This window comes from Ursus arctos, unplaced genomic scaffold (genome assembly GCF_023065955.2).
Source record: "Ursus arctos isolate Adak ecotype North America unplaced genomic scaffold, UrsArc2.0 scaffold_20, whole genome shotgun sequence".
In the NCBI taxonomy this organism is placed as follows: domain Eukaryota; kingdom Metazoa; phylum Chordata; class Mammalia; order Carnivora; family Ursidae; genus Ursus; species Ursus arctos.
Genome location: NW_026622875.1, coordinates 22,366,823 through 22,380,095, shown reverse-complemented (window position 1 = coordinate 22,380,095; position 13,273 = coordinate 22,366,823). Strand labels below are relative to the sequence as shown.

Below are 13,273 nucleotides of genomic sequence, written 5' to 3'. Positions count from 1 at the left end.
ACTTCCATGAATCTTTCCCAAAGATACAATCAGAAATGCAGACGGGGGCGCCTGGGTGGCACAGCGGTTAAGCGTCTGCCTTCGGCTCAGGGCGTGATCCCGACGTTGTGGGATCGGGCCCCACATCAGGCTCCTCCGCTATGAGCCTGCTTCTTCCTCTCCCACTCCCCCTGCTTGTGTTCCCTCTCTCGCTGGCTGTCTCTCTCTCTGTTGAATAAATAAATAAAATCTTTAAAAAAAAAATTTAAAGAAATGCAGATGAATATTTATGCATAAAGATATACAGCATTATGTTACAGCAATTTTTATATTGCTGTTACATAATTAATACCTGATAATAAGGGAATATTTAAATGTAATTAAGTATATCCATATTATACAGCCATCAAAACTGAAGTTGGTAAAGGCATTTTAATGCTGACATTAGTGAATCTAGAGAACTCTCAAATTATAGACCCAGAGTGACCCAAATTGACCTTCCCCCACTTGTTGTTTCAGAGGATGCTTACAGAAATGCTATAAATAGAAAAGTTCCATTTTCCAGCAAGGTTGGAAAGTTATTATAGGCATATACTCTGAGGCTGCTGGGAGCCGTGGATATGCAAATGAATGGGAAATCAAAACAAAACAAAACACCGTAGGCTTGGTATAGAGGGTCACTGTTTTTATGCAGGGCTTCCTGGGGGCTGCTGTTCAGGAAGCACATTTCAGAAAACTTTGGAGGGAACACCTAGGAAAGATTGCCATGTTGAGAGGGGTCATAGCTACTGTTAGTCATGGAATTATTTTTTCTTCCTTGGAATTTTTTGAGTTGCCCTACGAAAATGTCGTAAGTGTTATGAAAGGAAGAGAGCCAGAGGGTCATTCTCCATCCAGCGTAAGCAGGTGTGAAGTGCTGTAGAGTCAGCCAGCACACGGATTCAAAATGGCAGCCACGCCCGAGAGGATGGCAGTGCAGAGGGTGGTAGGAGGCCAGGACAGGGGAGCCGCGCAGTGCTGCCTGGTTGACTCTCATGCTCTGCCTACATGACAAAGGCCATGGGGTGCGGTCAGGGTCACAGTACTGCCACCTGCTCCTACTCCACCCTGGGACTGGCCAGAGATTTCTCCATACCTCAGAGACCATCCCCAGGATGTGAGCCATATTCCAGGCTCTGCCTATTCTTGATTGTAGACTTCGAGTCTAAGATGCACTGGATGGGTCTGCTTGGATTCGATGCCTCCTCCTTAGTTCCCCACTCTTCTACTATCCCTGGACTCTGTCTCCAGGTCTTCCTTTGTACCACTCTCACACCACTGGGTCAGCCCAAGAGCCTGCCCCCAGCCCAGGATCTGGTCTCAATCATGTAGCCAGAGGGATATAAACTTGGTCAGGACTTCAGAAGCAGGCACTGAGCTGTATGTACAGTGGGGTGTAACAGGACTTTGGAAATACTTGCTCGGACACCTCCTGATTACCTTCCAAGGGCCCCTAAAGTATTCATCAGGCTTTATCAGGCTAATGGGCTTCAAAAGGAGCAATTTTCTGAGACATGAGACAGGACAATATAAAAAGAACATTAAGGAAAAAAATTCCTATTCCACAATGAAAGGGAAAAGATCATTTAGCATCCCTGTTGGTGTTATCTATTCATGAGAAACAGCACATTTAATCCAGAATGGGATGTAGGGAGGGCTCTGATGCCCTCACCTTAGGGTCACCTTCATGCAGAACTCGTCTGTCTCCACTGCCACAGATGGCGGGGGCAATGGAGACGAGGATGCAGATGAGAGACATTCCAGAGGCGGGCTCCACAGGGTGCAGAGGAGTTTGAGGGAGAGGGTGTGTGGAGGAGAAGGTCGAGCGTGACTCCCAAGGCACTGGCTTAAGGGATGAGAGAGAAGGGGCACCATTCTCCAGCCTGGCCACCTTCCTGTCTCCCTTCCCAAGGCCCACTTGGTTTCTATTTTATCTTGGTTTCTATGTTGGACTGTGCTGTGGGAGTTCACGCCTTCAGGTCAGGGATTATGATTCCATCCTAGCCCCCAGTGTCTCTACCCATCCACTAAAGTTGGGTTTTGGTTACCAGCACTAAGACCAGCAATCTTGGGCACAAAAGTTGTGAGAGGCCATAAGCGTAAGAGTGCTCTGCACCTGTCCTGGCCAGGAGGGCCATTTGTGCTCCTCCTCTGCCTCCCCACCTCCGCCAAAGTAGGATGCAGGTGAGTCCCCTCAGGAAGACTGTCTTTCGCAGAATGTATTTGCTCGAATTGAAGGGGCCATGAGGTTACTCCCTGGTTGCTCCTAGAGACAAAGGAATCAGGGGTTCTTACCTTTCCGCACTCCATCCTCCTTCCCCATCCCCTGTTCGCCTTCTCTCTTGCTCCTTTCTGGCCCTTAATTCTCTTCCACTTTCATCTTTCTCTTTCCCTTCCTCCTTCCCTTCTCTATTCCCACCATCATTTCTACTTTCAATCTAGTATCTCTTTTTCTAGCCTCTCCTATCCCAAGCTTAGGAAAATAATTTCAATTTAACTTTTTTCTCTACTAAAGAACTAAGAAAAAACATTTTTTTAATTTTTATTTTGTTATATTAGTCACCATACACTACATCACCAGTTTTTGATGCAATGTTCCATGATTCATTATTTCCATATAACACCCAGTGCACCATGCAATATGTGCCCTCCTACTACCCATCACCAGTCTATCCCAATCCCCCACCCCTTCCCCTCTGAAGCCCTCAGTGAGAGTGTAGTGTTTCCCAGAGTCCACAGTCTCTCACGGTTCATTCCCCCTATGTTTACCCCCCCTTCATTCATCCCTTCCTTCTCCTACCGATCTTCCTGCTATTTCTTATGTTCCATAAATGAGTGAAACCATATGATAATTGTCTTTCTCTGCTTGACTTATTTCACTTAGCATAATCTCCTCCAGTCCCATCCATGTTGCTGCAAATGTTGTGAAATCGTTCTTTCTGATGGCTCAGTAATATTCCATTGTATCTATGGACCACATCTTCTTAATCCAGTCATCTGTTGAAGGGCATCTCGGCTCCTTCCACAATTTAGCTATTGTGGACAATGCTGCTATGAACATTGGGGTGCATGTGGCCCTTCTCTTCACTACGTCTGTCTCTTTGGGGTAAATACCCAGTAGTGCAATTTCTGGATCAGAGGGTAGCTCAATTTTTAACTTTTTAAGGGACCTCCACATTGTTTTCCAAAGTGGCTGTACCAACTTGCATTCCCACCAACAATGTAGGAGGGATCCCCTTTCTCCACATCCTCTCCAGGAATTGTTGTTTCTTGCCTTGTCAATTTTTGCCATTCTAACTGGCGTAAGGTGGTCTCTCAAGGTGGTTTTGATTCGAACTTCCCTGATGGCTAATGATTTTTAACATTTTTTCATGTGTCTGTTAGCCATTTGTATGTCTTCTTTGGAAAAGTGTCTGTTCATATCTTCTGACCATTTTTTGATTTGATTATTTGTTTCACATGTATTGAGTTTGAGAAGTTCCTTGTAGATCTTGGATACTAGTTTTTTATCTGTAATGTCATTTGCAAATATCTTCTCCCATTCCGTGGGCTGCCTCTTAGTTTTTTTGACTGTTTCCTTGCTGTGCAGAAGCTTTTTATCTTAATGAAGTCCCACAAGTTCATTTTTTCTTTTGTTTCTCTTCCTTTGGAGATGTGTCATGAAAAATTGCGTGGCCGATGTCAAAGACGTTACACCTTATGTTCTCCTCTAGGATTTTGATGGATTCCTGTCTCACATCGAAGTCTGTCATCCATTTGGAGTTTATCTTTGTGTATGGTGTGAGAGAGTGGTCAAGTTTCATTCTTTTGCATGTATAGCTGTCCAATTTTCCCAGCACCATTTATTGAAGAGACTGTCTTTTTTCCACTGGATGTTTTTTCCTGCTTTGTCAAAGATTAGTTGCCCAAAGAGCCGAGGGTCCATTCCTGGGTTCTCTATTCTGTTCCATTGGTCTACGTGTCTGTTTTTGTGTCAGTACCATGCTGTCTTTGTGATCACAGCTCTGTAGTATAGCTTGAAATCAGGCAACGTGATGCACCCAGCTTTGTTTTTCCTTTTCAACAATTTCTTGGCGATCTGGGGCCTTTTCTTGTTCCACACAAATTTAAGGGCTGTTTGTTACAGTTCTTTGAAAAATGTTATTGGTATTTTGATCGGGATGGCATTGAAAGTGTAGATTGCTCTGGGCAGCATAGACATTTTAACTATGTTTATTCTTCTGATCCTTGAGCATGGAATATTTTTCCATCTTTTTATGTCTTCCTCAATGTCTTTCTTTTTTTTTTTTTTATATATATATATATATATATTTTTAAGATTTTATTTATTTATGTGATAGAGAGACAGCCAGCGAGAGAGGGAACACAGCAGGGGGAGTGGGAGAGGAAGAAGCAGGCTCATAGCGGAGGAGCCCGATGTGGGACTCGATCCCGGTAAGCCGGGATCACGCCCTGAGCCGAAGGCAGACGCTTTAACGACTGCGCTACCCAGGCGCCCCCCTCAATGTCTTTCAAGAGTGATTTATAGTTTCTAGAATATAGGTCCTTTACATGTCTGGTTAAGTTAATTCCAAGGTAACGTATGGTTTTTGGTGCTATTGTAAATGGGATGGATTCCCTAATTTCTCTTTCTTCAGTCTCATTGTTCGTGTACAGAAATGCAACTGATTTCTGAGCATTGATTTTGTATCCCGCCACATTACTGAATTGCTCTATAACTTCTAGTAGTTTGGGGGTGGAGTCTTTTGGGTTTTCCATATAGAGTATCATGTCATCTGTGAAGAGAGACAGTTTGACTTCTTCTTTGCCGATTTGGATACCTTTTATCCCTTTTTGTTGTCTGATTGCTGTTGCAAGGACTTCTAGTACTATGTTGAATAATAATGGCGAGAATGGGCATCCTTGTCGAGTTCCTGATCTTAAGGTAAAGGCTTTCAGCTTTTCCCCATTGAAAATGATATTTGCTGTAGGCTTTTCATAGATGGTTTTTATGAAATTGAGAAATGTACCCTCTATCCCTACACTCTGAAGGGTTTTAATCAGGAAAGAATGCTGTATTTTGTCAGATGCTTTTTCTGCATCAATTGAGAGGTTCTTGACTCTTTTCTTGTTGATATAATCTATCACACTGATCGATTTGCGAATGTTGAACCACCCTTGCATCCCAGGGATGAATCCCACTTGGTCATGATGGATAATCCTTTTAATGCGCGGTTGGATCCTATTAGCTAGGATCTTGTTGAGAATTTTGGCGTCCATATTCATCAGGGAAATCGGTCTATAATTCTCCTTTTTGATGGGGTCTTTGCCTGGTTTGGGGATCAAAGTAATACTGGCCTTATAGAATGAGTTTGGTAGTTTTCCTTCTGTTTCTATTCTTTGAAACAGCTTCAGGAGAATAGGTATTATTTCTTCTTTGAATGTTTGGTAGAATTCCCCGGGGAATCCGTCAGGCCCTGGACTCTTGTTTTTGGGGAGGTTTTTGATCACTGCTTCAATCTCTTCATAATTAATTGGTCTGTTTAAATAATCAGTTTCTTCCTGTTTCAGTCTTGGTAGTTTATAGGTTTCCAGGAAGGCATCCATTTCTTCCAGGTTGTTTAATTTATTGGCATAAAGCTGTTGATAAAAGTTTCTCCTGATCCTTCCTATTTCATTGGTGTTGGTCGTGATCTCTCCCCTTTCATTCATAATTTTCTTAATTTGGGTCCTTTCTCTATTCTTTTGAATAAGTCTGGCCAGTGGCTTATCGATCTTATTTATTCTTTCAAAGAACCAGCTTCTAGTTCTGTTGATCTGCTCTACTGTGCTCCTGGTTTCTAATTCATTGATCTTTGCTCTAATCTTGATCAGCTGCCTTCTCATGTGTGGGTTAAGCCTGTTCTTCTGTTCCAGCTCCAGCTTCTTGAGGTGAGAATATAAAAACTGCATTTTAGATTTTTTTGTTCTTTTGAGTGAGGCTTGGATGGCTATGTATTTTCCCCTTAGGACTGCCTTTGCAGTGTCCCATAGGTTTTGGACCGATGTGTCTTCATTCTTATTGATCTCCAGAAATTGTTTAAACTGATTTTTAATATTCTGGTTTACCCAATCATTCTTGAGCAGGATGGTTCTTAGTTTCCAAGCATTTGAGTTTTTCCAATTTTTTCCTTGTGATTGAATTCTAGTTTCAAAGCATTGTGGTCTGAGAATATGCAGGGAATAATCTCAGTCTTTTGGTATCGGTTGAGACCTGTTTTGTGACCCAGTATATGGTCTATTCTGGAGAAAGTTCCATGTGCATTCGAAAAGAATGAGTATTCTGTTGTTTTGGGGTGTAGTGTTCTGTATATATCTATGAGGTCCATCTGTTCCAGTATGTCATTCAAAGCTCTTGTTTCTTTGTTGATTTTCTGCTTAGGTGATCTGTCTATTGCTGAGAGCGGAGTGTTGAGGTCCCCTACTATTAACATATTTTTATCTATATGTCTCTTTATTCTGGTTAAGAGTTGGCTTGTATAACTAGCTGCTCCCCTGTTGGGGGCATAGATATTTATAATTGTCATATCCGCTTGTTGGATACATCCTTTAAGATTAATATAGTGTCCTTCTGCATCTCTAACTACAGTCTTTAGTTTAAATTCTAATCTGTCTGATATGAGAATTGCTACCCCAGCTTTCTTTTGAGGTCCATTGGCATGAAAAATGGTTTTCCATCCCTTCACTTTCAGTCTGGATGTATCTTTAGGTTCAAAATGAGTCTCTTGTAGACAGCAAATGGATGGGTCATGTCTTTTTTATCCAATCTGCAACCCTGTGGTGTTTTATGGGAGCATTTAGGTCATTCACATTGAGAGTGATTATTGAGAGATGTGATTTTAATGATGTCATGTTTCCTGTGAAGTCTTTGTTTCGATAGATTGTAAATTTCTGTTCTGTATCACTCTTGGGGCCTTTTTACTTTTATAGAACCCCCCTTAATATCTCATGTAGGGTTGGTTTGGTGGTTACAAATTCCTTCAGTTTCTGCCGATCCTGGAAGGTCCTTATCTCTCTGTCAGTTCTGAATGACAGCCTTGCTGGATAAAGGATCCTTGGCTGCATGTTCTTCTCAGATAGAGCTTTGAAAATACCCTGCCAACCCTTCCTGGACTGCCAGGTCTCTGTAGACAGGTCTGACATTATTCTGATATTTTTCCCTCTGTACGTAAGGATTGTCTTCCCCCTGGCCGCTTTCAATACTGTATCCTTGGATCTAATATTTGTGAATTGCACTATGACGTGACGTGGCATAGGTTTGTCGTGGTTGACCTTGGGAGGGGTCCTCTCTGCTTCTTGGACACGAATGCTTGTTTCCTTTGCCAGATTAGGGAAGTTCTCAGCTACAATTTGTTCAAATATCTCTTCTAGACCTCTTTCTCCACCCCCTCAGGGATGCTGATGATTCTGACATTGGAACGTTTCATTGAGTCAGTAATCTCCCGTAATCTACATTCTTGAAATTGGATTCTTTTGAGCCAAGTTTCCATTTTAACCTTCTCTTCTACCATCCCATCCTCCAATTCACTAATTCGTTCTTCTGCCTCATTTACCCTGGCTGTCAGAGCGTCTAGTTTAGACTGCAGTTGATTCATAGCATTTTTAATTTCTGCCACACTCGCTCTCATTTCTGCCCTTAGAGATTCTATATTCTCGTTAATATTTTCATTAATAGTTTTTTCAAGCCTACACATCATCTTGACCATTGTTACTCTGAACTCCATTTCTGACAATTTGGTTATACCCATATCCATCAGTTCTGTGGCTGCGGCCACAGACTCATTATCTTTTCTTTGCTGGGGGGATTTCTCCTCCTCGTCATTCTGATGAGGAGAGGTTGCAGGGATGCCTAGAGCCCAAATTATTGACCAGGGCACAGGCAGTGTGCACTTGTTTTATAGGGACCTTAGGGATGTGGGCTTCTTGATTTTTCAGCCTGGCTTCTGGGGGAGGGGCCTGCTGTGCCGATACTCAGGCAACCCTGTTTGGGTAGAGTCTCCCTGTCCCCTGCGAGGGGGGATGGGGATGGGCGCAATATGAGCTGGTATTTCCCGGCTTTTGTTCTCTGGCGGCTTTCCCTGGCAATTTTCTGTGACTCTTCTGAGAGTCAGAGCAGCAGTGGCCTTATCCTAGCCTCTGTCTCAGATCAGAGAGATCACAGTCCACTCTCCACTGAGCTCTCTTAGCCACTTTAACTCTGTTTCTGTCGGTGCTGCTAAAAACCCTGCAGCTTCCCAGGATGTGCGCCCCACACCTGGCGTCCCAGCCCTCACTTCCAGGGCCCACACGTCTCTGTCCTTTGTGCTTCTAACACCACCAGCCGCCCCCAGGTTCCCACGCGCGCTCCTGAGCTCCCTGTTCAGTATGGTTCGCGTGCACTCTGGAGCTCCGGTTTTCAGACTGGTCGCGCGCGTTCCCAGGCTCACAGTCTCAGTCTGCTCTCTCGCGGGTGCCCGTCCGCGAGCCCCGCCTGCTCCCCCGTGCAGGTGGCTACTGCTTCCCGGCACCTGAATGCGGCGGCTCCCTCCCCCTTCCGTTTATCTTCCGATATCTGCTGCGTGGATTCACGGCTCCCCGCTTCGTACCTCAATACTCAGCGCAGGAGATGTTCATTTGTAGAGATCCAGATGTATCTTCCTACGTCTCAGGCTGATTCCATGGGTGTTCAGGATGGTCTGGTAGATATCCAGCTCTACTCGGGGGACCAGGTGAGAAAGGGGTCCCCTACTCCTCCGCCATCTTTTCTCCTCCCTGCAGAAAGTGGTCGCTTTTCTGTTCATAGAGTTTCTGCTACTCTTTTCTTCATTCTCCAGTTGTGTTCATAGGTATTCAGAATGGTTTGGTAGCTCTCTGGCTGAACTCCTGGGATCAGATGAACTTTAGGTCTCTTGCTCCTCCGCCATCTTGGAACACCCCAAAACTAAGAAAAATTTTATACAAAGCAAATTTAAGCTGTCACCCACCCTGTCCACCAAGACCTTGCCAAGACACTCTGCCCACACTCAAATACTTGTCTGATATTTGGGTTCTCTGGTGTTCTTCTACCCCATGGTTTGCCCCATCATGTTTGATGTGAGTTTTTCTAACCTCAGTTATAGCAACCATTATGTTCATTGAGTTCTTTGCAATAAAAACTTTTGACCCCAAAATGTCTTCTCCCCCTTTCATAATTAGAATAAAAGCCTGTTTGATTTTTGTTGCATGTTCAATTTTAAGTGTTGCTTCTCTTTCTTTTCATTAGATATGTGACAAAGAATGGCATTACTACGTCATCAATGTGGAATTTCCTGTAGTTACCTTATACATGGATGGAGCAACATATGAACCCTATCTGGTGACCAATGATTGGCCCATTCATCCATCTCACATAGCCATGCAACTTACGGTCGGCGCTTGTTGGCAAGGTAACTCTGCGTCAAGCCCTTCTCCCTGGCCCGTCTGTGTACAGTCCATGAAAGTACTGAGAGAGAGAAGGGAAAAGCAAGTGTTGTGAGAATTAGCCTAGAAAATTTACTACCCCTTACTAATAAAGCAGGACCTATAAAAATAAGGATTACTCCAGACACTAATCTTGTGTAATAATAAAGCACTTGACTTGAGACCAGATTTTGATTTTAGATCAACATGAGCAGTTTCATGGTGGCCTCTGAGTTGCTAGTGCCTTTTACTGTTCTGGACCCTTCTCTGATTTCAAACTGGGCCTGTGTAAAGAAGAGACTGAATGTAGAATCCCGTATCAAAATTGCCATTTGATGCTGTTGAATGCTAATCGGTAGCCAAGGATCTCCCTTTGTCACCACACGAGTTGTCCAAGCTCCCAACACTCTGCTCTGGGAGCTCACAAATCTGTAGGGCTGTAGGGGTGGATTATCTGTAGGCATAAGGCCGTGGGACACCACCGTCAAGTTCAGCTCAGCTCTGAGCCCCTTCCCCACTCACTAAGGATAGAGGCTCCTTGTTGCCTTTCCACTAGAAGGTCTCTGCTCCCTCCTCAGTTCATCTGCTGCCACCTCCGCTCCAGTCCCCAAACTGGAAGACTAATCTCCTCTTTGGAAGCAGGAAACCCAGCTCTTGGAGCATTCACTTAACCTTTCTGTCTTTCACTCAGATCTGTTGGAATCTTTGTTTTTGTTCCCTGAAAAGCTGGGGTGCTTTGAAATGCCAGTGAAAGAACAGAGGGGAGGAAAGATGCTCCCCAAATAAGCAGATTAGTACTCTGAGATGACCCAACCTCAAGGTGACGGATTCTTTGAAAGTTGCGAAGATGTGTGACTTTGACCATTCGCCATGGGGAGCGGAGCGGAGAGGTGGGCTGTGGAATAAGAATGTGCCTTCAGAGAACCAGTTGACCAAAGAGCGAGCTAGGGGACATGTATTTCCCTCTGGATTGAGACAAAGAGTGAGTGCTGGACCGCAGCACGCAAGATAAGACAGAAGGGTGCACACATAGCACAGCCTGGGAGCAATAGGGGTACAAAACTCAGGAAGGAATAAAGCACAGATGAGGCAAGGGAAGAGAATATATATTTTGAGCTGGGGTCACAGACTTGACATCTGACATATGTCATGTGATACTAAAAATTCATTGAACATTTCAATAGAACTTGGTAAGAGCTTTATCAGTACTGCGGAATCCCCCAGGAATTCAGAAAAGGCGACTGTTATCTGGCGAGAGTCCATGAAACTAATTAGTGTAGCAAGCCGCTGATTCACAGATTGCACAGGAATCATTCGTCACTGAACACAGCTGGGCCGCAGTGCTGGCCCTCTCCCATGGCTCAGTGCCCCAGCCGGACACCACAGCCAGCCTGTGGAGTTTTTGGAACATAGCCTGGATGCCACCCATAAGTTAAGGGGGCCCCGTGATGTCCTCACCATGTACCTCACCATGAGTCTTCCCTTAGAGGCCCTCAGAGACCACATCGGGATCCCTGTCCCCCCAGCCTGCAATGGAAACCTGCCCCCACCTCTACAAGGCCAGTTATAACCACCGCTGCCCAGTTGCATGTCCTCTGGGCAGGGAAACAGTCCCACCAAAATAAAAAGTGCTTTTATAAAGAATTAAGATGACCTCTTTGAATCCGTTACCATAGGCTGTGTTGTGTTGCAGTGACAATCAAGCCCCAGTACTCAGGTACTTAAGATAATTCTCAGTTTATATTCCCCGCGGATCAGTGGGGGCTCTTCTCCGCTTCTTCCTTAGTCTGGGACCCAAGCAGACAGAGCAGCCACATTGCTTCGTACTGAGAAAGAGGGGAAAGAAAGCATGATGAATGGTGCATGAGCCCTTACAGCTTTCACCTACGAGAGACACTAATCATTTTTACTCACATTTTATTGGCCAAAGCAATTCATATGTCCACACCTAACTCCAAGAAGGCAGGGAAGTAAAAATCTATAATGTGTTGGGAAGGAAAACTGGAAATATTTTATGAACAACACTGATGAGCACCATGGTCTGTCCACTCAGTCAACAGATATTTGACTGTCCTTCCCACATAAAAAACACAACCACCCTTCCCTAAATGAGGCAACCCAAAATTCCAGCCGTTACTGGCTCCAGGCACAGTGTGCAGATTCTCTGAGTGGTTCCTGATGGTCTGTCCAGCAGGCTGAGAGGCAGGGGTGGCTATCTCTCGGGACCAGATCAGGACCCACTTGATCTGGAGACCTACACACTAATAGGAAGAAATATTTGCTGCCACCACAACTTGTCATCATCCCCTACACACACACACACACACACACACACACACACACACACACACTGCAGCAGTGGAACAGTGGAAGAAGGCAGAATAACCAAAAAACATTTCCACTAAGAGGAAGAATTAGAGAAACACAGCAGTCTTTGGTCACTAGCAATTCTGAAATCCCTCTGGGCAGATGCTTTAAGGGTCCCTACCCTAAGGTGGGGAGTGTTCTCCATTGTCTAGGAGGTGTTTCCTTCTCAATATTGTCCCAGGCCACATGTAAAGACGGTGGCATCGCTCCATAAATAACAGCACTAATATTATATGGATTAGAGTTTTATTTAAAAGCTATTTCACAAAAATGCTTTTCAAACATTAAACCAAAGTGTAGGTTTATTTTAAAAGAATGTAGGAGAAAGTGCCTACGTGGGTGTTCACCACGGAGTATTTCCACCCCCTTCCCAGAGGGATGCTGGAAGGCGGGGTCACATGACTTGCTTTGGCCAATTAAACGTGAGTGGAAGTGCCTGACATCATTTCCTGGCCGGAACTTTAAGAGCCAGGGTTGGAGGAGGCCCTTTACATACCTGGGTATTTACAGTGCTGTGAGAAAGAGCTAGGAGTCCTGACATGTGGATAAAGAACCAGGGGCTTTCAGGGGGGAAAGCCAAACCTCCCTGACCCCACGTCTTCAAAGCCTGTTTTCTCCTCACTGTGGCTTGTTCCCCCATTGCTAGTTGACCATTCTGTTGATGTCATTATGTGTTTGGGAAAATGCAGAAGCTGATGTGTAAACTCTGCAGGGCCTTTACCTTCTGACACATCTGTCAGCTCTGGAATCAAGAACCCACAGCAGCCCTGCATTCCACTTGCTAAGCCCTTGCTATGTACTCCCTTAAGTGACCTTCCACAGAACAAGGGAAAAGAGTTCAGGCTTTAGAGTCAGAAAACTTTGAATGTGAGTCAAACCCCCATCCTGCCACTTCCTAGCTGTATGCACCCAGCAGAATCTGCAACTTCCCTGAGTAACTACTTTCTCATCTATCAAACCAGGCTAGTACCGCCCTTGTCCTTATAAGGAAGAGGTGATAGGTACATGCAGCATGCTTGGCATGTTTCAGTTGAATAAATATACCCATTGGAGAACATCTGCTGGTCCCCTCCTCCATCCCTTCTCTGCTCCTTGCACCTCAGCCCCACACGGCAGACAGTCTGCAAACGTGGTATGCTCTGGCTTCTGTCACGCAAGCCTTCCCGTGGCTCCTTGCGAGCACGGATGTTTCTCCCCTTCCCCAGGATGAACCCTCCCACATGAACCCTGCTCTCCTGGGTCTACCTGCAGGTCAGAAGGAAGGTCAGTGAGGTGGGAGAATAGGCAGTCAGAAGACGAGTATTGGGACATGGCCCTTGTGGTGTAGGCAGGACCCTGACCATGCAGTCTTTCGAGCCATGGAGATTTGGGTATTTTCCCTGAGAGGAAAGATGATATATTGGTAAATTTTCAGCATAGGAGACAATCCTTAAGAAGCTTGAAACTTGGGCTT

General features: G+C 44.8%; 1 protein-coding gene across 1 annotated transcript in view; it reads left to right on the top strand.

Annotated features, from left to right (window-relative positions):
• Positions 1-13,273, top strand: part of CLSTN2 (calsyntenin 2) — a 600,605-nt gene that overhangs the window by 540,814 nt on the left and 46,518 nt on the right. Inside the window, exon 9 of the mRNA XM_026497144.4 lies at positions 9,278-9,440. Coding sequence (XP_026352929.2) covers positions 9,278-9,440 — 163 coding nt within the window. The remainder of the gene's footprint in view (positions 1-9,277; positions 9,441-13,273) is intronic.